At 40.9% G+C, this 27844-nt stretch overlaps 1 protein-coding gene across 1 annotated transcript in view; it reads left to right on the forward strand.

Moving 5' to 3' along the window:
• The window catches only part of fech (ferrochelatase), a 66686-nt gene extending 54532 nt beyond the window's left edge, over positions 1 to 12154 (forward strand). The window contains exons 9-11 of the mRNA XM_080182339.1: positions 950 to 1114; positions 3664 to 3723; positions 10072 to 12154. Of these exons, the coding sequence (XP_080038465.1) occupies positions 950 to 1114; positions 3664 to 3723; positions 10072 to 10206 (360 nt within the window). The 3' untranslated portion in view covers positions 10207 to 12154. The remainder of the gene's footprint in view (positions 1 to 949; positions 1115 to 3663; positions 3724 to 10071) is intronic.
• The last annotated feature ends 15690 nt before the right edge of the window (positions 12155 to 27844 follow it).

A 27844-nucleotide genomic window follows, 5' to 3' on the forward strand; every position in this document is an offset into this window, starting at 1 on the left:
AGAAGCTTTTAAAATTTTAAGGGTTAGCTGAGGAGATTCAGAAAGAATGTTCTCAATGGTGGGGGAGTCCAGAACTGGGATCATAATTTGGGGATAAGGGGTCAAACTTTTAGAACTGAGGTGAGGAGAAATTTTTTCACCCACAGGGTGGTGAATGTATGGAATTCACTACCATAGAATGTAGCTCAGGCCAAAACATGTGACTTCAAGAAGAAATTAGATCTAGCTCCTGGGGCTAAATGGAGCAAGAGATAGGAAAGGGAGGGGGCATCCGGATGTTGAATTCAATGATCAGCAGTGATCAGAATGAATGGCGGAGCAGGCTTGAAGGGTTGAATGACCAACTCTTGCTTCTAGTTTCTATGTTTCTATATTTCCATGAAAGGTGTGATGGTTAGGAGCATTGGTTATGCTAAATTCTCCTTCAATGTACCTGAACAGTTGCCACAGTCCGGCACCAAGGGGATTTTCACAGTAGCTTCATTGCAGTGTTAATGGAAGCCTATTTGTGACACTAATAAAAAGACAAATAGATAAAATACAAGAGTTCCTCTTTGCTATGTACCTATCCAATTCAAACTATTTTTGTTTTGCCTTTTTCCAGTGGAAATTATTCCGTGGTGTATATGAATTGAATTACAAAAGTGATAAAATATAGTTTCTGTAGAATAGCCATTAAAGTTGTGATTGGAAATTGGTAGGATATAGTCTCAAGTGGTATTTCATTTTGAGGTGACACGACATGGAATGCTGACATCAAGTGACACCTACTGGCATTTGACATTCATTGCAATTGTTGAAGATCATTTGGTTCATTTATCTGTATCTAATGGCATCATTTAGTTTACTGTCATAAACACTGCAACAGCTTAAATAATCTTATCTGATCACATTGAAGATGAGAGAGTACTTTCATTAATGCCATCTGTGACATTTTTCTTTCATACAGGTTGGTCCAATGCCCTGGCTTGGCCCTTCAACGGATGATACCATCAAAGGGTTGTGTGAGAGAGGCAACAAGAACTTACTATTGGTCCCGATTGCTTTCACCAGTGACCATATTGAAACACTGCATGAACTTGATATAGAATATGCACAAATTTTAGCCAATGAGGTAGGTTGCAATGCTGTTTGTGATGGATGATATTTCTGATGGGAAGTTCCTAATCTAATTGGTTGAGGAAGTTGGGCATATTTTTGTTTGCAGAGGAAAGGGTTGGGATGATATAGCAGGCAAATCCGATACTGTTGTAGATGGAATTTCTGTGAAGAACATGGGTGCTTACAAGTGCAAGTCTTAGTAATAACTTATTTTCATTATAATACACTTACTTGAATGTATTCTTAGGTCCTGGTGCATGAACTTGTTGCAAATTACATTTGTGCATAATTGAGGGAATGCCATTAGTTTTCTTGACCTCCTTTGCAGTTGTCTAATGATTCTTTTTTTTCATCCTAAAAGTACACTACATCTTCTGGATAATTATCTTGTTTATAACAATTGGCTGCACTAAACATAAATCATTCTTCCACCCGCCTAATATTTTGCAGCCTTTAGTAATATTAATTTACGTGTCTCTTTAGCCTGATGACCTGCATCCTAGGGTCTTAAAGGAACTGGATGCGTTGGTTGTAATTTATAAAGTTTCCTAGATTTTGGGAAGGGTCCAGCAGATTGGAAAACCACATATGTAACATAACTACTCAAGAAACTTCAGGGACAGAGCAGGAAACTGTAGACCAATTAGTCTTCCATTTGTCATTGGGAAATGCTGGAATCCATTATAGAGGCAGTAGCAATATATGTACCAAATCATAGTACTATCAGTCAGCATGGTTTGAAGAAAGGGACATTGTGTTTGACAAGTTTGGTAGAGTTCCTTGAGGATATAAAAGCAGAGTGTGTAAGAAGGAATCAACATATGGTGTATATTTGGATTTCCATTTGATGAAGCATCACATAAAAGATTACTGCATAGGTTAAGAGTTGTTTAGTGTTTGGGATAATATATTAAAATGTATATAGAATTGGCTGGCTAACAGGGGGTAAACTCTGTGGGTAAATGGGTCATTTTCAGGCTGGTAAACTGAGACTAGTGGAGTACCACAGAGTCACAGCAGTGGTCTCAATTATTTGCCATCTATATTGCCATCTACTTGGATAAAGGGACTGACTGTATTGTTGCTAAATGTGCCTATTGGACGAAGATTGCTAGGAAAGCAAATTGTGAAGTTGATATAAAGAGTCTGTAAAGGAATATAGAGAGGTTTAGTGAGTGGACAAAAATTTGGCAGATTGAGCATAATATGGGAAAATGTGAGGTTATGCACTTTGGCAGGAGTAATATAAAAGCAGAATATTATTCAAATGGAGTGAGAATGTAGACTGTGGTGTAGAGATCTGAGTGTCCTTTTACATGAATCAAACAATTAACATGCAAGTACAGTAAATATTTACCAAGACAAATGAAGTGCTGACCTTGCAAAGGAGGTGGACTATTAAAGTAAAAGAAGCTTCGCTCTAACTGTACTGGGCATTGGTGATACCACACCAATGGTGGTGGTCTCCTGATTTTAAGAGAGAGTATACTTGCCTTGGAAGTAGTTTAGAGAACATTTGCTAGATTGATCCCTGAGATGAAGGAGTTGTCTTTTGAGGAAAGGTCGAGACATTTGGGCCTATGTGAATTGGAATTTACAAGAATGAAACATAAGATTGTGTGTGCACTTAACAGAAGTGATGCTAAAAGATATTTCCCCCCTTGGGAGATTCTAAATTTAGATCCAAAATCTTAAATCTAAATTAAAAAAATAAAAAGTCCTCCCGCTCTCTCAGCCCCCGGGCTTTAAGACAAACATGATGAGGAGGAATTCCTTTTCTCAGAGGATTGTTAACCTTTTGAATTCACTGCCCCAGAAAGTAGTGACGGCTGGGTCATTGAATATACTCAGAATTTTTTGATTGACATCATACGCCATTTGCCTGATTTTGTGTCCACTCACTTAATCTTTCTGTGTCCTTTTGTAGCTTCCTTACATCCTCTTCACAAGTTATTTTCCATTTAGCAGCCACACCTTCAGTCCCTACATCCAAGTCATCTACATTTTCCCTATGACAAATGTTGGGCTTACTGGTCTAGTTTCTTGCTTTCTGTCTCCTTCCTTTTTGAATAATCTGGTGAATGACTCTTTTGCTTAATAAGACGAAGAATATAAATAATTAAATACTTCTTTCAAAAAATAATCTCTTCAGTGTCTCTGGACAATCTCCTGTCACTTAATGCAGCTGCAGTATTAAACTTCCTGTTAATGTGCCTCATCATTATACCCTAACCCTAAACTGAAAGACATGCCTTGCTACATACGTGTAAATTTTATTGAAGCCTGTGAGTGAGATTGTCAGTGAGTATTGTCTTCGGAACACTTTTATGCTATGGACTTTTGGATTGAGTCTGAACAAATGCATTTCATGTAAATATCAGGAAACCTGCAGAAAGAAAATATTTAATCAGTCTGAGCAAGATTTCACCCAGTGGCATAAAGGCAGCATGCTGAGCTATTGCTCACTTAGACCACTAAAAATGAGGTGTGTGTAGAATTGGAACTAAATGTCTTGTTGAGATGTGTTTCAAAGTAACTAACATTTTTGCTTTCCCATTTCAGTGTGGTGTTGAAAATATTAGGCGCGCAGAGTCACTAAATGGAAATCAACTTTTCATAAAGGTTATGTATTTTTATTTTGTATACTTTTCTAGAGCAATTTACATTGTCCCTAGTGTGATTATTTTTGTGAAAGGAACACTTTCAGATTATAGGTTCATTGGTAGTTTAAAAGGAAGAATAAAGGAGTTTTATTCATTAATGGGGATGGGCATTTATTGCTCATGTGGAGTTGTCCTTGAGAAGATGGTTATGAACTATCTTCTTGAAGTGGTGTTGCCTACATGTTAGATACACCCACAATACTGCTGGGGAGGAAGTCCCAAGACTTTTTCCAGTGTCTTAAAACAGCTAATCATTTTGTCAATTTCAGTGCAGCACAGAATTTGATAATTGCCTGAGCTACAAAGTGGCTAACACTGGCAGGATGCTAATAATAAACCTTTGGATATTAACCATACTGCATCACTGGGTATCAATATTACTACAGTTTGAAATTAGTGTTTTTTTTGTGATGGTATTTTCTTGAAAACTGGATAATTTAAGGTTGCAAGTTAATCCTAAATCACTTTTACGGCACTGCTTTTACACTTCACTGAGAGGCCCTCTAAAATTTCATTGATTTTGATGCATTTTTGAACCCATTCTTAGACCACATAATGTTTATGATTGAATAAAGGCCTAATGGACAATCACTAAATTGGCTTTAACGAAAAATTGGAGTCAATTTGCAATCAATTCTGATATATGTCCATCTATATTTTGTAAAATAAATCCATTATGTAATATTTTAAATAAATTACAAAATAAGCAGAATTGGCTTTCTAATGTGTTTGCATGTGTGTATGTTTGAGTATGCACATAGTAGCTTGTCTACAGTAGTGCATTAAAGAAAAGAATGACTTGCGTTTGTTGACAATCACCAGACGTCTCAAGCGCCAATGTAGTCACTCTTGTAGCGTTAGAAATACCAGCTGATATGCACACCACAAACTCCCACAAATAGCAATGTGATAATGATAGTGATGTTGATTGAGGGATAAGTATTGACCAGCATGTCGCAAATAATTCCACTGCTGCTCTTCAAAAAAAATCCCCAGCACTATTTTGTATCTGTCCAAGTTGATAAATAGTGCCCGGATTTAACATCTCATCCGAAAGATAGCACCTCTAACATTGCAGTGCCCCCTTACTGCTGTCCTGGAGTAGCCATCATGATTTTTGCACTTAAGCTATGCAGTAAGACTTGAACCCAAAATCTTGTGACTTGGAAGCGCCTATGCTACTAACCAAGCCATGACTGACGTGCTAATAAAGTTAAGGTCTTACTAAATGTTATTTCTCACTGCATGCAAAAGCTGTGCAGCATAATAGCACTTTCATTCTTCAGTAAAATGCAGAAGTAAAATGGAAACTGAGGATTCAGAATCTAGAGAACTATGCCAGTATACTGATTAATATATCGTGATTAATAATTTGCATAGAAACTAGAAGCAGGAGTAGACGATTCAGCCCTTTGAGCCTGCTCCGTCATTCATTTTGATCATGGCTGATCATTGAATTAAATATCCTGATCCCCCCCTTGATCCCTTTAGCCACAAGAGCCATATCTAATTTCTTATTAAAATCAGATGTTTTGGCCTCCACTAAATTCTGTGGTAGTGAATTCCACACATTTACCACCCTCTGGATGAAGAAATTTCTCCCCACCTCAGTTCTAAAAGGTTTACCCCTTATCCTCAAATTACAACCCCTAGTTCTAGCCTCCCCCACCATTGGGAACATTCTTTCTGAATCTGTCTAACCTGTTAGAATTTTATAAGTTTCTATGAGATCCCCTTCCACTCTTCTAAACTCCAGTGAATATCATCTTAACCGACACAGTCTCTCCTCATATGACAGACCTTCTATTCCAGGAATCAGCCTGGTAAACCTTGGCTTTATCCCCCTATAGTCAGGATACCCTTCCTCAATTAAGGACACCAAAACTGCACACAGTACTCCAGGTGTGGCCTCACCAACATCCCATACAATTGCAGCAAAACATCCCTATTCCTATACTCAAACCCTCTCGCTATGAAGCCCAACATACCATTTGCCACCTTTACTTTCTGCTGTACCTGCACACTTTCAGCGACTGATGCACGAGGACACCAATGTTTTGTTGAGTATCAACCTCTGTCAATTTACAGCCAATCAAGTAATCTGTCTTATTAATGCTACCAAAGCAGATAACCTCACATGTATCCACATTATATTGCATCTGCCTTGCAAATGTCTACACACACAGCCTGTCCAAATCACGCTGAAGCATCTCTGCATCCTCCTCACGGTTCACCTTCTCACCCAACTTTGTATCATCTGCTGATTTGGAGATGATAATACATTCAGTTCCCTCTTCCAAATCATTACTATATAGTGTGAACATTTGGGGTCCTAGCACCGATCCCTGTGGAACCCCACTAGCGACTGACTGCCAGTGAGAAAAAGACCATTTATGCCAACTCTTTGCTTCTTATCTGCTAACCAACTTTCTATACATCTCAAGACATTACCTGTAATCTCATGTGCTTTAACATTACATAGCAGTCTGTTAAGTGAGACCTTGTCAAAAGCCTTCTGAAAGTCTAAATAAATCACATCCACTGGTTCTCCTTGGTCAACGCTACTATTTACATCCTCAGAGAATTCCAATAGACTCATCAAGCATGATTTCCCTTTTGTAAATCCATGCTATGTCTGATTATACCACTGACTTCCAAATGGCACATTATGAAATCCTTGATTATAAACTCTGGCACCTTCCCCAGTACCGACTTAAGGCTCATGGGCGCATAGTTCCCTGTTTTCCCTCTATCTCCCTTTTTGAATAGCAGACTTACATTAGCTATTCTCCAATCTGTAGGAACTATTCCAGAGTCCAAAGAATTTTCTGGAAAATGCACCAATAGGTCTGTTATTTCCGGGCCCACTTCCTTAAGTACTCTGTGATGGAGATTATCAGGACCTGGAGATTTATCCACCTTCAATCCCATCAATTTTCCCAAAACCATTTCTCTACTAAAAGTGATTTCCTTCAGCTCCTCACTAGAACATGTTTTTTTTCAACACTTCTGATACACTATTCGTCTTTTTCTTTGTGAAGACTGAAACAAAGTACAAACTTAATTCCTAAGTCATTTCTTCATTCCCCAGTATGAATTCTCCCACTTCTGATATTTTTGACAATCTTTTTCTCTTTGCATATGTAAAGAAACTTTTACAGTCAGTTTTTATGTTCTCCGCTGGCTTACTTTCATACTCTATTTTTCCCTTCTTAATCAATACCTTGGTCCTCGTTTGCTGAATTTTAAACAGCTCCCAACCTTAAGACTTATTGCTTTTTCTTGCCATTTGTATGCTTCTTCATTAAATCTGATACCATTTCTAATTTCCCTTGTAAGTCGTGGTTTGGCCACAATTCCCTTACCACTCTTGCATCAAACAGGAATGAACAACTTCTGGAGTTCACCTATTCGTCCTTTAAATGCCTGTCCACTGTCCCTCCTTTCAGTAATGTTTCCCAGTCCATCATAGCCAATTCATGCCTCATACCATCGTAATCATAGTCACCTTTATTGCGATTCAGTATCCTGGTCTCAGAATCAAATACATCACTATCCACTTTGACAAAGAATTCTATCAAATTATGGTCCCTCATCCCCTAAGGGTGTTCTCTCAGCTAGATTGCCAACTAACCCTTTCTCAGTGCACAACATGCAGTCCAAAATGGCCTGCTCCCTTGTTGGTTCCTCAACATACTGCTCCAGAAAACTATCCTGTATCCACTCCAGAAATTTCTCCTCTATTGTGACTAATTTGACTCCCCTGATCTATATGTCGCTTACTGTCACCCATAATCACAGATGTTTCTTTAACACATGCATCTCTGATTTCCTGTCTAATGCTTTTCCCAACATTACCACTACAGTTTTGTGACCGCTAAAGTTGTTTGCCCTTTGTTTCTTAACTTGATCCATACAGATTCCACATCATCTATGCTAATATCTTTCCTCATTATTGTATTAATATCATCAACAATCAAGCAACTCCACCATCTTTTCCTTTCAATATATTGCAGTATCTCTGAAATGGATATACTTATGTGCTATATGTTACTTCTATCGCGAGCATCTCTTAGTGTGTATATGGAGGAGATGGTGGGTAAGGTGGTGGTTAAAAAATAATTCAAATTCAGCAATCAAAGATCCAGTAGAAATCTTTGGTCTTTTGTATACAGAATAGCTTTTGAAAAAAAATACACATACTTGCACTTTGCATTATTTTTATTTTGTGATTTCTCCTGAAGCCATAATGGGAGTTTGTTCTACACATCGTCAGCTCTCCACTGCGTCAGCTAAATTGGCATCTGTAATTATAAGATTGAATAGTGAGTGTTAAGTCACTTATTCATGCAGTGCTACAGCTGAGCTCAGTCATCTCACTGGGCAATGTGTTTGCATGTTGTTAGAACATAGAACACTACAGCACAAACAGGCCCTTCGGCCCACGAGTTGCGCCGATCACATCAACACCTACCAATCTATAGACCTATCTATAACCCCCAATCCCATTAAACCCCATATACTCATCCAGAAGTCTTTTAAAAGACCCCAGCGAGTTCGCCTCCACCACCACTGACGGCAGCCGATTCCATTCACTCACCACCCTCTGAGTGAAAAACTTACCCCTAACATCACTTCTGTACTTTCCTCCCTGCACCTTAAATCTGTGTCCTCTCGTAGCGACCATTTCAACCCGGGGAAATAGCCACTGAGAATCCACCCTATCTATTCCTCTCAACATTTTATAAACTTCTATCAGGTCGCCTCTCAACCTTCGTCTCTCCAGGGAAAAGAGTCCCAGCTCCCTCAACCTAACTTCATAAGGCATGCCTCCCAGTCCAGGCAGCATCCTTGTAAATCTCCTCTGTACCCTTTCAATAGCTTCTACGTCCTTCCTATAGTGAGGCGACCAGAACTGCGCACAGTACTCCAAATGAGGCCTGACAAGGGTCTTACAAAGTTGCAGCATTACCTCCCGATTCCTAAACTCAATCCCTCGATTAATGAAGGCCAGTACACCATACGCCTTCTTGACCACCTCCTCCACCTGCGAGGCCGATTTAAGAGTCCTGTGGACCTGGACCCCAAGATCCTTCTGCTCTTCAACACTGCTAAGACTCCTGCCCTTGATAGTGTACTCGTTCATCCCGTTGGTTCTGCCAAAATGGACGACTACACATTTATCCGCGTTGAAGTCCATCTGCCACTTCTCCGCCCAGTCCTGCATCCTATTTATGTCCTGCTGCAACTTTTGACATCCCTCCAGACCATCCACAACACCACCGACCTTTGTGTCATCAGCGAACTTACTTACCCATCCCTCCACTTCCTCATCTAGGTCATTTATGAAAATGACAAACAGCAAAGGTCCTAGAACAGATCCCTGGGGCACTCCACTGGTGACTGACCTCCATGCCGAAAAAGACCCATCCACAACCACTCTCTGCCTTCTGCAGGCAAGCCGGTTCTGGATCCACAAGGCCAAAGGCCCTTGGATCCCATGCCCTCTCACCTTGTTTTTGGCATTTTTGCCTAGAACACAACAGTGGCTGTTCTTCAGAAGTATTTCATTCGCTATAAAGTGTTTTGGGGCATTAAGGTTGTGAAAATACAATGTAAATCCAAGCAGATTTTTTTCTTTCCAGCAGATATATTTGGTTATCAAAGAGAGGTATTATTCTTAATTCAAGAATGTTAATCAGACCTCATGAGGTTATGAGATCAGTTGAAGCATCAATGTCTATGGTTACCTGGCCCAGTGCAGAGCATTATCAGGCCAGAGATCTTCTGGGTCACTATGACTCCATATCGTAGCTGAAAATTTTGTTTGAAGGCTTGGGATAGCTACTTAACTCATTGTTGCCATAAAATCCCAGTTGATTTGTTAACACCAATTGAAGGGAGCCTACCATGTTCGTAGTGCAAACAACCCTGGTCTGACGTTGTGTTTCAATATTGCAAAAAAAAATTAATGGATCTATGACATTTTACTAAGACAAGATTGGAGCAGTGTTAGCCCAGTTGATCCTCATGGGTCCTTTCCCAATTTTGGGGTCTGGTGTCCTGACTGGGAGAGATGTCCTACAAACCAATGAAGTTTGACACTATGGCCATGCTAAATGGGACAGATTAAGGGTTTATCTAGCAGCCTAAAACTGGGATCATCAGCAGTGAATTGAATACCCCCTCCATATATGGCCTGACATGTAGTTACTGGTAATAAATGTGTTCTTACGTACTGATACTAATGGTTCTTGGAATAAAAACGTTTATTTGTCTCATTAGTTACTATTTTTCTCTTTTCTAGGCTCTGGCAGATTTGGTAAATACTCATCTAAAATCAGCAGAAACATCTTCCAGACAGTTGCGTCTACGTTGTCCACTCTGTGTTAATCCAATATGTGGAGCAACCAAGGCATTTTTTGCTAAACAGAATCTCTGAAATGGCACTTGTCCAGAAATTTTCTGCTCTTCGAAAAATGGTTTATCAGTGGTCAGCTTGGTTCTTTGCTTGTTTTCTGCTGTGATATCTGAAATAGCAACTATGTTGAGTTTCAATCTCGATCTAAATATTGTTATCACTTCTGAAGCGGCATCCTTTATTCCAGTGATAGTTAGACTTTTGAAGAGATTATGGATAAGTTAGCCTGCACTATTCTCAAGGCATTGTGCATGAATAAGGAAGCTTAACTTCCACTAGTTCCTTAGCATATTTTTCTTCTTTGATTCCATCATTTTTCTTTTGAGGGCTGAAGACTTAAATCTTTGAACATGGTTCACATGTACATTGGCAGAGATTATCTTGCTCATCCTTGACCATGTTCACCATTAGACTTGAACTCCCTTTAGAAGGTTCACTTTGGTGATCAATTGTCAGGCATTCTGGTTACATGACTGGCCCAACTCAGCATGATTAAGTAGGGGGTGGATGCTTGGCATGTCAGCTTGAATGAACACCTTGCCCAACCTCACCTTGTAGAGATTGTTGTTTTAAGAAATCTATATTTATGGACAAAAATTCTTAATCATATTAAAACTCTTAATGATATTCTTGTATTCCCCAAGATATGGGCAGCATGGTGGCACAGTGATTAGCACAGCTGCCTCACAGCTCCAAGGATCTGGGTTCAAAGCCAGTCTTGGGTGACTGTGTGGAGTTTGCACATTGTCTGTGGATTTCCTCCCACAATCCAAAAAGTGTGGTTATGTGGATTGGCCATGGTAAATTGCCCTCAGTGTCCCAACATGAGCAGATTAGATGGATTAGCCATGGGAAGTGTGTGGGATTATGGGTTAGGGCAGGGGACTGGGTGTGGGTGAGATGCTCTGTTAGAAAACTGGTGCTGACTCAGTGGGCCGAATGGCCTCTTCTGCTCTGCAGGGATTCTATGAATGTTGACATATTAACTCGCATTTCTGATTTCATCCATTTGAGTCCATTGACTTCAGGCAAAGTGAGAAACATTGGCTATTGAAAAACATTCTCAACAATATAAAATGGAAACTGCTAACAATCAGAAATCTAATACTAAAATCAGGCTTTAAAACTAAGTGGATCAAAAAGTATATCCCACCTCCAATCGCCTGACCAGATTGACCTGTTAACACCCTTTTTGGGGGCTGGAGTGACGAAGAGTCTCCAGACCAAGCTACTGAGAAACCAATGTGTTAAATGACTGCTTGCCTAATAAAGAATGCACACACTTTCTCTGTGACATGAAGTGCAGAGATTAAGTCTGGGTTGGCAGAGCCAAGGCTTGAAGACCTCAACAGACAACAGAGTTTCTTGCCTGGAGTTTACTGGTTCAGACAGTAGTCTGCCAGTACAGAAGAGTTTGCCCAGTTGGGATCATCCTAATTCATCCAATTTCTCTCTTCGTTTGCCTTATGGATTTTATGAAAATCTCTTTCCAGGAAAGGGCAAGTTTTAATGTTTATACCTGCAGATTATTTTTCTGTAATTGATCATCCATTTGAGGGTAGAATGTTCTCAGTATGATGTGCAGTATGTTATTTTGCCTGCACAGAAACAAAATGGATAGTATTCTATGTATATATTATATGAAATGGTGAGGAGCAAAATGGATGCCTTCACTGGCCTTGCACCTTGGCCTATATTTTGTGAAATTCAGCCCTTTTTTTAACATGTTATACTTTGATCCTTTTTGTTTATGAAACAGTGCCTCATGTTGCTATGAAATATAAAGGGAACAAATAAAATGGTATTGGGTTTGTAAAATGGATAGTGGAGCAGAATTGTTCAGACTGCAAAGCAGTTACTGACATTGCAGTATGAACAGAGAAATATATTTTCATGAACTGGATGTACTTCATTAAGATTTCACCCGACAGAGCAACTCAGTAAAAAAGGAAATGCATCATTACACATATTAATGAATTTGGTTATTGTCTGCTGAATAACTTCAATAAGCGGGACTGGTTTAACTCTCTTTCTAGGCTTGTTTTCCTCAGCTGTGTATCTTACATCACTTTTTAACCATCAATTTACACAGATCTGGAAAGGTGTTGCAGCTGCCCATCAGTTGCAGATATGATTGATTGGCAGCAATAAGTTATCCTGTTCTTTCCTATCAACTTTACTGAAACCACAAAAGTAAGTGGGAATGTGACGTTGTCTCAAACTTGACTTTGGAATGGCATGCATTGAGATTGAGCAAATGACCATTGGATGTGGCATTTAAGACTTATATCTTTTCCGTAATTTTAAACAAAGTTAATCTTAGGATCCCACACAGCTCTTTGAAATCTATCCAATTAGTCACACTCCCCTGCTTTGCCTCTACCACTTTCCTTTTGAAAATTTGGTGTTCTGTCTGCTTCCACCTCTCTTTTAAACTGAATTCTAGATAAACTGAATTTTTAAAAAATAAATCTCATCTGTCCTTTTTGCCCGTGATCTTAAATCAGTTTCCCCATGCATTCTGCAGGGGAAATGGTTATTACACAGTTACCGTGTCAAACCCTTCATAATTTTGAACACCTCTACTAAATCTACTCCTAACTTTCTCTGCTCTTAGAGAACAATCCCAGCTACTGTGGTTTCTCCTTTTGTAATTAAGGTTTTTCATCCCTGGTACCATTCCAGGAAATTTCTGCATCCTTTGCAAAACTTTGACGACTTTCTGAAAGTGTAGGGTCCAAAACTGGACGCACTATTGCAGCTGAGGCCTATCTAAAGAGTTATGGAAGTTTAGCAGGATAGCCTTGCTTTCATATTCAATACCTCCATTTACGAAGCCCAGGGTCCAGTTTGCTTTAGTAGCCTTATCAACTTGTGCCACGTTTTAAAGATTTATATCTGATTCCCCAGGTCTTTTATTCCTAGATGTCTTTGAAAATTGTACACATTTTTAATTCTCCTTAATCTTCCAATATTGAATCATTTCATATTTCCATCAAATTTCATCTGTCATGCAACCTTTATCATAATTTTTCTTTTGTTGTACATGGTCAAGTTAGAAGTATGTCAGCCTTTAAAATTTTTCTTCGTATCCTTACACAAGGGACTAACTTAAAGGGCCTGACTTGATCTCATCCTGTGGGATAATTGAGTTGCTGCACACCTTGCTTTATTCCCAGCTATCTTTGCATTTTGCCAGTCTATCCAGGACCTCTTGACGCTTGTACTGTTATTCTGACTGTTTACTGTTTGAGTTTTCTATTATCTGCAAACTTTGAAATTATACCGTCTCTACCAAAGTCCAAGTCATTACTACGTATTGGAAAGAGCAGTGATCTCATTTCTGACTTTTTGGGGTTTCATGACCCTCCATTTCCTTTCTTTCTCTCGGCCAGTTTCATATTCTCAACACCAATTTAATCCCTTGGGCTTCATTTTTGCTTGTGAACCTATTATGTGGCACCTGTATCAAAAAACTTTAAGAAGCTCATTTACACACCAACCACATTGTCCTCATTAAATCACTCCATTTCTTCATCACACAGAGGTCCCATATGTTGCAAGTAATTCTTACCTTGCTCATTTATTCAGTTCTGATGACAATATTAAGTACATTTTCTGATGTTAAAAGAAATAGATTTTAAGAGGAAAAGAAAATTAATTCTAATTTTCTAAAGCAAATATCAGGTGCTTTTTTTCTGAATGTCTTAAGCACCAGTTTGTGTTGATGAATTATTTTTCTAGTCAAAATCATTTTTGGCACCAATCGTTTGTATATTTTATCTGAAGAAAAATGCTAATCTGTTAAAATTATAAACCATATTCCAGTTGAATAGAAGAATGTTTGATGTTCTGTATGGAATGAACGATGTCGATGCAATTTCCTGCTCTTTGATATTCATGTAACAGGTCTACCCTAAAAGATCCTTTCTGCTTCTGCAAAACCTGAACTGAATACTTTAAATAATTTACTAAGTGCAATTTATCAGCTATTTTCACTTATTGCAATGGACAGAAGAACACTTTGGCTTAATTTCAAACACTAGTTCAGGTGTGGAAAGATGTGGTCGGTGCAGGCTTGGAGGGCCGAAGGGCCTGTTCCTGTGCTGTAATTTTCTTTGTTCAAAACTACTTGAAAGGAACATATTGAGATTGGGGTTCGCTCATTTCAGTAATAATGCTGAACTAAATTGGGAGAATCTTTGGGGTGATAGCTTTGTATACTACTGTACTTATATTACCTTAACGTAGCTTGCCAGTTCTTTCTATGAATTGGCCAAAGTCAGTGAATATTTTGATCTAAACTCTTAATTATAGAGCTCAATGAAGATTATTTGAACGGAAAAAGACCTTTTCTGTATTTAAGTTCTTGTGCTTCCATGTAACTTTTTTTGTTGGAATTTTGCACTTTTCCTCACTGGCGCTCTTCCTTTCAAAATCCAGTTCCCGCCACTCTGTTAATTTTGCCTACTGTTACAGCACTGAATTGCACATAGTTTAACGCTTATTATAAGTTTGTCATTGTTTTTATTTATAAACCTATCATAGTTCCATGTGATCATAGGCTGCTCTGCTCTTTGAGGGAGAGAGCTGACGTGTGGTGATTTAACCTGAGGATCACCACATATTTGACAAGGGACAAGGTTGAGAAGACACACCTTCATGAATAACCTTAGCTGACACAGGGATTGAACCCATGCTGTTGGCATTGCTTTGCATCACAAACCAGTCCTTCAGCCAACTGAGCTAACCATAATCTTGTAAACCATTGTTAAAAATAACTTAATATAACAGATATCACTTGATCTGTTTTGCCATCATTGATTGAATGTATTCAATGTTTCTATAGATACAGCTCTTTGAGATAAAGGGATCAAGGGAAGTGGGGGGGAAAGAGGACTCAGGATATTGAATCCGATTATCAAAATGAATGGCGGAGCAAGGTTGAAGGGCCGGATGGCCTACTCCTGCTTCTAGTTTTTGTTTCTGTATTATAGATGAAGAATACCCTTTGTTTTAAATCATCTGTTTTGCTCAAGTGGGGTTGGGGTTGGGGTGGGGGGAGGGGGAGGCACACCAGAATTTAGAGGTAAGGGAAACCATACAAAATAAAAATGTAGAATCTTATGAACAATGACAATTTATCAGTTGCTAGATAATGCTCTAGTTGGCTTAATGGCATTCTGAGATTATTGCTTTGGAACTCTTCATGTGGAATAAACATCTTGTATTTCATTTAATTTTCATGACCGTGATTATCCATAATATGGCAGTTACTGGTCCGTAACTATATAGAAATAATAGACACATCAAAGTTTGTGTGTTGTGTTGCCAGAGATGATCTATGACCTAAACATACACATCCTTAAATTTCTGATGTCTTTTTTGCTGAGGGTGATCATTTGTGAAGTTTGAAATTGAAAATGAAAAGAAACAAAATGGAGAAAAGTCCCTGGTTTTAACATGAAGTGATGAAAACAACTCTTTGTACTGTTTTTATCTGAAGCCCTTGTTTTTAATGAGACTGGTGTACTTGCATGTATGCAAGCACATTGAATTATGTAATGTAGTAAGTAAACCAACATTTTAACTTTTTTGACAGTGTGAGGAAAGAATGTGAGCTATCTATTAAATAAAATATACCTGTGCTTTGCCAAAACAATTCATTCCAGAACATCTTTGTGATACATTATTACATACATACAAATTAGGAATTATGTATTTAATGGAAAAGTTTCAAAAATGATCCCAGTTACAATGTTGAATTGTCAACTTGCCTCAGTTTGTAACAGTTTTACTTCTCGGTCATTGCTGGATGTTCAAGTCATCTTACAGGGCAACAGTACAGTAATGAGGGTAACAAATCTGACAGACTTTTGCCTTAGATGGATGTAAAAGGGAGAGGAGATGGCCTAGTGGTATAATCACTAGATTATTAATCCAGAAATCCAGCTAATGCTTTGGGGACGCAAATTCAAATCCCACCGCAGTAGTTGGTAGAATTTGAATTGAGTGAAAAATATCTGGAATTAAGTATCAACTGACAACCATGAAACCATTGTCAATTGTCAGAAAAACCCATTTGGTTCACTGGTGCAGGCGTCTTTTCAAAGACTAGGTTTTACGAAGACGAAGCCAGTGTCCCAGTGAAGGATGTATTTTTTTTAACCAACGATCGAAGGGAGAGATCAGCACTGGGCAGTCCAAAGCCTTACTACAAAAGAAGGCCTTGAACATTCTAATACCATTCTGAGGTTACAATTATACATTTCTCAAGTTTGCTTCTCCTGCCTCTCCAGTAGTTACGAACCCATCATCATTAATGCAAATCAATCAGTCTTAGCAATTGTCATATACATACAATTGCATTCTACCCTCTGACATCATGGGATTTCATTGGTCTGTAGAATCTGGATGCTTCTTACCCCTGTAGCTTAGCAATCCCAGGTGCTTAGCTACAAAGGTCAAAGTTACAGTTCCCACCAATTCTTATTCATGTCAATAGCTGAACCAGACAGCTAAAATTCTCCTGTCTGAGAAGAACTATCTTATCTGGACACCCTATTCATAACTTAGGGAACCTTACTGTTTATAACTTTTGCTGACAAAATTGTGCACATTCTGTGGTTTCATTGTTCAAAGAATGGTTCTGTCTGCTAAAGCATCATCCCTTGCAGTAGCCTGTCTTTAGCTAAAGTGTACATTTGCTTTTAAAAATTTAGCTAATACCAAAATGCATGTTTAAATCTAATACTTAAATCTCTTACTGTGCTCATACTGTTTTCATGTAGGCAGTTCCCCTGTTAGACTGAGAGTCTGATCTGAGGTCATTTCATTTTTTGCTAGTAAATTATTAGTGTCTTAAATCCCGAATTATTTGAAATTTCTCTAACCTATGAATTTCTCCAACATTCACCAATGTCCTTTAGGGAAGGAAATCTGTTACCCATGCCTGATCTGGCCTACATGTGACTCCAAAGGTACAGCAATGTGGTTGACTCTCAATTGCCCTCCAAAGGCAACTAGGAATGGGCAATAATTGCTGGCCAGCCAGCAATGCTCCGTGGGCCATGAATAAAAAAAAATACCATGGCAGAATTTGAAAAGAAGGGTAATTCTCAAGGGTCTTTTAGCTGATATTTATCCAGGATGCACTACAGTGGTAACTTCAATTATTTCAACAGCATCTCCCACCCCTGTAATCACTTCTCACTGTGTCTAAAGTTGAACAGCACTCATGCAGACAAGTAAAATTTATGCCATTATACTCCTGCTTTGCTCCTTGCACTTACTGCAGAATACCAAGCCTCTGACCTGTAATAGTCATGACATTTTTGGCAGATTCAAATCAATTTTTAGTCATTTGTTGATCCCAGGATACTGATGAGGATTTTGCTGATGATTGAATGGTATAGAGATGGTAAGGCTCTCTTTGTGGCGGTCATTGCCTGACCATCGTGTGATGCAAATGTTACTAGCGACTTAAAAACCTGGATTATCTTCATGTATGCTTGCACATTCAATGCGACCAATGAAATTGTGATGTTTTGTGCAACACAATACATGAATTCACCATCCCAACTGAATGGTGAATATACATCCTTTAGGGGAAAGCATTGAAGAAAGAAAGATCTGCATGATCCAGTGTATGAATCTTTAAATGTCCATGAGCGATGTTATGAGTAGATAGCAAGAACCAATAGGACATTGAAGTATGTTTGTAAGACAATTGACCATTAGACACATCTTTGGACAAGATTTTGGTCAAACCTCAGAACACTGTCCCGTTTTTTGTCTCCACATTTGGTTAATGGTAATCTCATGGCTTTGAGGAGGACCAATGGATCAATTTTACTTTTCAAGCTTCTTGGATATCAGAAAGCATTAGAAGAGCTGGAACCCTAAAGAACTGGAGATTTTATAATGTGAGTTGATTGAAGTTCATAAGATGATCAAGGGAATTGATTGTGTTTGCATTTATTCTAATTCTGGGAACCAGAGATTATAATTTTAAATTGAATAAGGCCAGATCTAGGTGAGATGTTAGCAAGTGCTGCTTTTTCCGGAGAAAAGGGAAAAGGCTGCTAACTCAAGCAGTCAATGCTGATTCACTGATTTCTTTTGAATGAGACTGAACTGGTTGCTAGTTGAGGTGGAGATCACTTTGTATGAAGAGTAGGTATTGCATAGAATTCTGAGCTGGTGTGATCTGGATTAACTTCGGTCCAACAGGAGAGGAATTTTTCAGTAATGTTAGAAATTGCGAACATTTCTGTACCTTCACAAATAATTGGCCACACATTACCGTTAAAGAGTACCTAATTCTTCACATAATGTTGTAGATGTATTCCTTGGTCTAGGTCCCTCTAGTTTTTTTCACTCATTCAAAGGATATGGGCTTCACAAGCTGGGCCAGCATTCATTGCCCATCACTAATTGCACCTGAGTGGGTGATGATGAGCTGCCTTGAACAACTGCAATCCCAGTGGTGTAGGTACACCCACAGTGCTGTTGGGGAGGGAATTGTAAATGGAATTCGACCCAGCGACTGAAGGAACGGTGATATATTTCCATTGTTGATAACCCCTTCCATCACTTTACTAACGATTTGAAAGTAGATTGATAGGGCAGTAATTTGCTGAGATGAATTTGTTTTGCTTTTTGTGTACAGAACATTCCTGGGCAATTTTCCACATTGCTGGTCAATGCCAGTGTTGTAGCTGAACTGGAAGAGCTTGGCTAGGAGCCCCGCAAGTTCTCGAACACAAGTCTTCAGCACTATTGTTGGAATATTGCCAGGACTCATATTCTTTGCAATATTCAGCATCTCCAACCATTTAATGAAAGCAGGGAGTGAATCAAATTGGCTCAAATCTAACATCTGTGATGCTGGGAACCTCTGGAGGAGACCAAGATAGATCATCCACTCAGCTGATTCTAGAAATGTCAGCCTCATTTTTTGCACAGATGCGCTGTCTCCTCCGTCATTGATTAGGATATTTGTGAAGTCTTCTCCTCCAATGAGTTGTATAATTCATTATCCATGGCTGGGTGTGGCAGGACTGCAGTGCTTTGATCTTATCCATTGGCTGTGGAATTTAGCTCTGTTTATTGCCTTTTGCTTATGGTGTTTAGCAGTCAGGTAGGTCTGTGTTTAGCTTCACCAAGTTGACTCCTTATTTTTTGGATATGCCTGGTGTTGTTCTTGGCATGCATTCCTGGAATCTTCAATGAATGAGGTTTGAGAGTGGGGGATATGCTGGGCCATGAGGTTACAGATTGTGGTTGGATACAATTCTGCTGATGGTCCACAGCGTCTCAGATCACCCGTATTGAGTTTCTAGATGTTTTTGAAGCCTATCCCAGTTAGCACAGTGATTGTTGCACAAGGATATATTGGCCTTGGAGGGAGTGCAGAGGAGGTTCACTAGGCTGATACCGGAGATGAGGGGGTTGGACTATGAAGAGAGACTAAATAGACTGGGTCTGTACTCGTTGGAGTTTAGAAGGCTGAGGGGAGACCTTATAGAGATGTATAAGATAATGAAAGGGATGGATAGGGTAAAGGTAGAGAGATTCTTCCCGCTTAGAAAGGATAGCAGGACGAGAGGGCACAGCCTCAAGATAAGGGGGGGGGGGGGTGCAGTTTAGATCGGAGTTGAGGAGGAACTTCTTCACTCAAGGGGTGGTGAATCTCTGGAATTCTCTGCCCATTGAAGTGGTGGAGGCTACCTTGCTAAATATATTTAAGTCACGGGTCGATAGGTTTTTGATAGACAAGGGAATTAAGGGTTATGGGGAGAGAGCGGGAAAGTGGAACTGATCCACTTCAGATCAGCCATGATCTTATTGAATGGCGGGGCAGGCTCAAAGGGCTAGATGGCCTACTCCTGCTCCTATTTCTTATGTTCTTAGTGCCACATAACACGATGGAGGGTATCCTTTATCTGATGATGGGACTGGACCTCCATAAGGACTGTGTGATGGTCAGTTCTGCTAGTTGTGTCATGGACAGATGCATCTGTGGCAAACTGGTTGGTGAGGATGAGTTCAAGTTTTTAGTTTTCTCTTGTTGGTTCCCACACCACTTGCCACAAGGGGTACTGCAGAACTCACCAAGGTTCCTTAGGCAGCACCTTCCAAACCAATGACCATACCATCTAGAAGGGTAAGAGCAGCAGATAGCAGGGAACACCACCACCTAGAAGTTCCCCCTCACCACATCACTCATCATCCTGACTTGGAAATATATTGCCCCTCCTTCACGGTTGCTGGGTCAAAATCCTGGAATTCCCTCTCTAACAGCATTGTGGGTGCACTACACCTCATGGGCTGCAGTACTTCAAGAAGGTATCTAAAGTTTAGAGTTTATTTATTAGTCACAAGTAAGACTTGCATTAAGACTGTAATGAAGTTACTGTGAAATTCCCCTAGTCACCACATTCTGCCACCTGTTCGGGTCAATGCACCCCAGCACATCTTTCAGGCTGTGGGAGGAAACCCATGTAGACACAGGGAGAATGTGCAAACTCCACACAGACAGTGACCCAAGCTGGGAATCGGAATCGAACCTGGGACCCTGCCGCTGTGAGGCAGCACTGCTAACGACTATGTCACTGGGCCTCCCACCTTTCTCACCTTCTTGAAGGTAACTAGGCAAGGGAATGAACACTGGCTTATCCAGCCCTGCCCACAATGCACCTTAGACATTTTTATTCATTTACACAATGATCAAGTAGTGGTGCTACTGAGCCATTTTTTGTGATGGTCATCTTTGAAATCCCTCATCCAGAGCACAATCTGTGCACTTATATCACCACTTCCCCCCTCTTCTTCCTCCAGGTGATGTTCAGCATGGAGAATTATTACTTGTTCATCAGCTTGGTTGCGGTGTGTGGAGCGGGGGGGGTGGTGGTAGAGTGTAGGTGTTTGTGGGGGATTAAAATTAAAACCAATGCAGCCATTATCTCGGCAGCCTTTACCTTTTAAGATTCTAAGATGAAGTCCGTTGGGACCTGTGGACTTGTCAGCTTTCACGTTTAATTTTCTTAGCACCGTTTTCCTGGTGATTGTAACTGTTTTAGGCTCTTAGAAACATACAAACGTAGAAGATAGGAGCAGGAGCAGATCGTTTGGCCCTTTGATCCTGCTCCGCCATTCATCACAATTGTGGCTGATCATCCAACTCAATACCTCAATCCTGCTTTCTCCCCATAACCTTTGATCCCATTCGCCCCTAGTGTTATATCTAGCCACCTCTTGAATACATGCAATGTTTTGGCATCAACTACTTAGTGTGGTCATGAATTCCACAGGCTCATCACTCTTTGGGTGAAGAAATGTTTCCTCATTTCTGTCCTAAATGCTCTACTCTAAATCCTCAGATTGTGACCCCTGGCTCTGGATGCACCCACCATCAGGAACATCCTCATTACATCTACTAGTCTAGTCCTGTAAGTCTCTATGAGATCCCCCCTCATTCGCCTGAACTCCAGCGAAAACAATCCTAACCTAGTCAATCTCTCCTCATACATCAGTCCTGCCATACCAGAATCAGCCTGGTAAACCTTCGCTGCGCTCTCTCGAGAGCAAGAACATCCTTCCTCAGAAAAGGAGACCAAAACGGCACACAATATTCTAGAGGTGGCCTCTCTAAGACACTGTATAATTGCAATAATACATTCCTGCTCCTGTACTTGAAATCTCTCACAACAACAGCCAACATCCCATTTGCCTTCTTTACCATCTGCTGCACCTGCATGTTTATATTCAGCAACTGGTGTGCACAAAAACACCCAGGTCCCACTGCACACGGCCCTTCCCAATTTTCAACCATTCAGGTAGTGATCTGTCTTCTTGTTTTTGCTTCCAAAGCATAAACCTCACATTTATCCAAATTATACTGCATCTGCCATTGAATTGCCCATGCACCCAACCTGTCCAGATCATTCTGAAGGTTCTGTCACAGTTCCTTGTCACAGTTCATCCTCCCACCCAACTTGGTATCATTTGTAAACTTTGAGATGTTACATTTTGTTATCTCATCCAAATCATTAATATATATTGAGAACAGCTGTGGTCCCAATCTCTGTGGCACCCCATTAGTTATTGCCTGCCAATTTGAAAAATACCCATTAATGCCTACTTTTTCTTTCCTCTCTGCTAGCCAGTTTTCTATCCATCTTAATACACTTCCCCCAATCCCATGTGCTTTAATCTTGCACGACTATCTCTTATGTTCGACTTTATCAAATACTTCTGGAAGCCCAAATATACCACATCGACTGGCTCCCCCTTGTCAACTCTACTGGTTACATCTTCAAAAAATTCCAACAGATTTGTCAAGCATGATTTCCCTTCATAAATCCATGATGATTCTGTCTGATCTTGCTACTGCTTTTTAAATGCTCTGCTATTAAGTCCTTGATAATAGATTTGATAAATTTCCCCACTACTAATACTGTCTATAATACCCTGGTTTTCTCTCTACCTCCCCTTTTGAATATTGGAGTTACATTATCTACTCTCCGATCTGCAGGGACTGGCAAAGAGTCTATAGGATACTGGAAGATGATCTCCAATGCATCCACAGGAAAGATGTTGTAATATGCCTTTAAGGAATAGTAGTATGGAGCCCCAAAATCCTTTCCCTTCACCTCTTGATGCAGATTTATTTCTGGGCTGGTATTCCTCTACAATGAAGGCAGATGCAAAATATTTTAAATTCATCAGCAATTTTTTTATTTCCTATTGTGAATCCCCCAGAAGTATTCTATAGCAATCATAGAAACCCTACAGTGCAGAAGGATGCCATTCAGCCCATTGTGTCTGCACCGACAAAAATCCCACCCATGACTTATCCCCATACTCCCACCTATTTATCCTACTAATCCCTCTAACCTACAAATCCCAGGACACTAAGGGGCAATTTAGCATGACCAATCGATCTAACCCACACATCTTTGGACTGTGGGAGGAAACCGGAGCACCCAGAGGAAACCCACACAGACAATGGAATGCACTGCCTGCTGTGATAGTGGAGTCAGACGCTTTACGAACTTTCAAGCAGTTATTGGATAGGCACATGGATACTTGATCTTGGGTTCGGACTTAGCTCGGCACAACATCGAGGGCTGAAGGGCCTATACTGTGCTTTACTGTTCTATGTTCTAATGTGCAAACTCCACACAGACAGTGACCCAAGCCAGGAATCAAACCCAGGTGCCTGCAGCTGTGAGGCAGCAGCGCTAACCACTATGCAACCGTGCCACCCAATTATTCTGTATGCTGTAATTCTTATAATGATATAAAGGCATCAATCACTCATTAGATGCTAGATAAACATTTATTTAAACTACAGAAGAACATACAAACATGGATAGAAAACTTGAAGACATCAGCAGTGGGGCTCAGTTCTGCTCCAGGCGGATGTGAAACTGAGACTGGATAACAGGACACACTTCCCTTTTAATGATGACAGATGACTGTTCCTTAAAGGCATTTTGCAATATCCTCCCTTTCTTTTTAAAGATACTACCCCACCCCCCTTCAAAAGAAGTATAACTATTTGCAATACATGTTTCCCACTACATAAATACATAGAACTGATTAATCTATGAGTCTCAAAAACATAAAGGTAATCTACTGGTATGCCCAGATCTTAAAATAGGAACCTTGTCTGGAGGTTTCTTTAATTACATAGAACATAGAACGTAGAACACTACAGCACAAACAGGCCCTTCGGCCCACGAGTTGCGCCGAACACATCAACACCTACCAATCTATAGACCTATCTATAACCCCCAATCCCATTAAACCCCATATACTCATCCAGAAGTCTTTTAAAAGACCCCAGCGAGTTCGCCTCCACCACCACTGACGGCAGCCGATTCCATTCACTCACCACCCTCTGAGTGAAAAACTTACCCCTAACATCACTTCTGTACTTTCCTCCCCGCACCTTAAATCTGTGTCCTCTCGTAGCGACCATTTCAACCCGGGGAAATAGCCACTGAGAATCCACTCTATCTATTCCTCTCAACATTTTATAAACTTCTATCAGGTCACCTCTCAACCTTCGTCTTTCCAGGGAAAAGAGTCCCAGCTCCCTCAACCTAACTTCATAAGGCATGCCTCCCAGTCCAGGCAACATCCTTGTAAATCTCCTTTGTACCCTTTCAATAGCTTCTACGTCTTTCCTATAGTGAGGCGACCAGAACTGCGCACAGTACTCCAAATGAGGCCTGACAAGGGTCTTATAAAGTTGCAGCATTACCTCCCGACTCCTAAACTCAATCCCTCGATTAATGAAGGCCAGTACACCATACGCCTTCTTGACCACCTCCTCCACCTGCGAGGCCGATTTAAGAGTCCTGTGGACCTGGACCCCAAGATCCTTCTGCTCTTCAACACTACTAAGACTCTTGCCCTTGATAGTGTACTCGTTCATCTCGTTGGTTCTGCCAAAATGGACGACTACACATTTATCCGCATTGAAGTCCATCTGCCACTTCTCCGCCCAGTCCTGCATCCTATTTATGTCCTGCTGCAACTTTTGACATCCCTCCAGACCATCCACAACACCACCGACCTTTGTGTCATCAGCGAACTTACTTACCCATCCCTCCACTTCCTCATCCAGGTCATTTATGAAAATGACAAACAGCAAGGGTCCTAGAACAGATCCCTGGGGCACTCCACTGGTGACTGACCTCCATTCAGAAAAAGACCCATCCACAACCACTCTCTGCCTTCTGCAGGCAAGCCAGTTCTGGATCCACAAGGCCAAAGGCCCTTGGATCCCATGCCCTCTCACCTTCTCAAGAAGTCTTGCATGGGGGACCTTATCAAACCTTATTAATTGCTCCCAGTTGCTCCAGGGTCCGGACATGAGAAAGTGATCCAGACATTAGAGAGGGGAAGATGCTGGCATTTGGAGTTAGAAGTGCTTTTTTTTAAGAATGTGATGATGAAGCTGTCTTAGTGAGTTCCTGCAGCACGTTTGGTGGATGATACACACAGTTGCCATTGTGTGTTTGTGCTGAGGGGAGTGAATGCTGGAGGTGGTGAATGGGGTGCCAATTAAGTAGGCACTTGTCCTGGGTAGTGTCAAGCTTTTTGAGTGTTGTTGGAGCTGCAGTCATCTAGGCAGCTGGAGAATATTCCATTGCACTCTTGACTTGTGCCTTGTGGATAGTGGATAGGCTTAGGAAGTAAGTTGGAGTCCCAAACTCTGACCTATTCTTTTAGCCATAGCACTTATTCGGCCGATCTGGTTGAATTTCTGGTCAACAGTAACCCTCATAATGTTGATAGTTGGGGATTCAGTGATGGTAATGCCATTAAATGTCAAGGGGAGATGATCGGATTCTCTCTTGCTGGAAGTAGTGATTGACTGGCACTTGTAAGGTGTGGAAGTTACTTGCCCCTTATTACACTAAATCTGAATGTTGTCCGAATGTTGCTGCATATGGGCTTCAGTATCTGAGGAGGCATGAATGGTGCTGAACACTGTGCAATTATCAGCAAACATCCCCACTACTGACCTTATGATGGAAAGAAGGTCATTGAGGAAGCACTGGAGATGGTTGGGCCTAGGACACTACCCTGAGGGACTCCTGCAGTGATGTCCTGGAGATGATTGACATACAGCCAGCACAAGTATACTCCTTTGTGCATGGTATGACTCCAACCAGCAGAGAGCTTCCCCCCTGATTCCCATTGACTCCAGTTTTGTGACTGCATCTCAATTAAATACTGCCTTGATAGCAAGGGCAGTCACTCTCACCATACCTTATGAGGTCAGCACCTTCCTCCCTATATAGCGGGAGGTGATGGGGGTCACAGACACAGAGGATTGTCATCAGCTGGGCAATCTCGCAGTCACCTAGGCAGTCACCTGAAGTCTCCAGCTCCTGGTCCTCCTGTCTATGGATGCCTAAGGACGCTGCCTAATGTCCTGAGGTGAAGCAGTACCTGGAGGAAGGTCAAAGAGCCTCACCACTCCCCCCACCTCATCTGGCCTCTGAGGAATCCCACCAATACCTACAGCGATGGAGTGCAAGTTCAAATGCAAATCTAGCCATATGTGCTGGACCAAAGTCTCCAAGGTGGTTGCTTCTGTTCCCACGATGATTCTAGGTGCTTGCATGTCGTAGCCAAAGAGCATGCAAATGGACTCCTCCATCTTTCGGTTACTGCCTCTCACACGCTACTTGATTTTCTGCTGCCTGTTGCATCTCCAGCGTGCGTGACATGGTTGTTTCCAGAGGCAGTTCATCAAAATCAGACCCAGACTCAGTGGATGCCTTTCCTCCAGCAGTCTTCCAAGTGTCAGTGACCTGTGTTGTCACTGTCTCCAATTGCTGTGGAGCTGTGTCTGTGAGGTAATCATAACCCTGAGTCCATTTCAAATCTAGGACTCATCGAAGTGTGTGTCACTGAGCTGGAGGATGGTGGAGGATGGAGGTGAATGCAGTGACGGATCTTTCTCAAATGGATCCTCAGTTTCTTGTCTGCGGTGACCTGGGGGCTAGGGCTAGGGCTTTTGGTGGTTCTGCTGGAGTGTACAGACCAACTGATGCCTGTAAGAGAGAGCAGATAGATATAGTTCGTGAACAGACTGAGTGCAACATTGCATGAAACTGATTGAGAATGTCAGGATGTGATCAACTCGTGGCGACCTCATCTCTACTGACTTGCTGAGAGAAGCCAATCTTGCCTTCCCTACAACAGTGATTCCGTCATCCCTGGCAAGTCAGCAGTATCCTCCTTGAATTTAATTAAGTCCATTGTCCAGCTCCCGCTGTCCCACTATGATCTGGAATTGCTCCCTCTTGTTGTACACAGACTTGGCCTGAAATAAGTCATATAAACAGAATGTGATGAGAAGGGATGGAGGAGAGGTTGGGAAGCATGCTGCAGAGGGCCATGATGCTTCAGTCATTGAGGATGTTCAAAGCAGAGGCCGATAGATCTCCAGCTATCAATGTCATCATAGGATATGGGAATAGTGTAGGAAGATGGCATTTAAGATAAAAGATCAGCCATGATCTAGTTAAATGGCAGAGCAGGTTTGCAGAGCCAAATAGCCATCTCCTGCTCCATTGTTCCTAGATTAGATTAGGCAGGACTTGATAGTTGGTCAGTGGTCAGGGACAAAGGGTATGACTGCAAGTCAGGCAGGTTTGGGGAATCAGTATACTTTGTATTGGAGGTGATACAACAAAGTAACACTAAGGTGATCCCTGGGGTGGGGGAGGAGTTTGTACTATAGTGAGAAACTAAATAGATTGGGCTTATATTCTCTGGCATTTAGAAGAATGAGAGGCAATCTCATTAAAACGTAGAAGAGAAAGTCTGAGGCAGATTGATAGGGTCGATACTGAGAGATTGTTTCAGGTTGTGAAATCTAAAGTATGAGGATATAGTCTCAGGATAAGGGACCAATTATTTAGAACAGAGATGGGGAGAAATTACTTTACCTAAAGGGTTATGAATCTTTGAAATTTCTCTTTTCCAGAAGGTTATGGATGCTCCATCATCAAATATACTTGAGGCTGGGATAGGCAGATTTTTTCTTTCTCTCAGAGAATTAAGGGATATAGGGAGTGAAATTGGAGTTGAAGCCAAATATCAGCTGTGATCAGATTAATGGCTA

This window comes from Carcharhinus amblyrhynchos, chromosome 1, assembly GCF_965287045.1.
Source record: "Carcharhinus amblyrhynchos chromosome 1, sCarAmb.v2.hapA, whole genome shotgun sequence".
Taxonomy (NCBI): domain Eukaryota; kingdom Metazoa; phylum Chordata; class Chondrichthyes; order Carcharhiniformes; family Carcharhinidae; genus Carcharhinus; species Carcharhinus amblyrhynchos.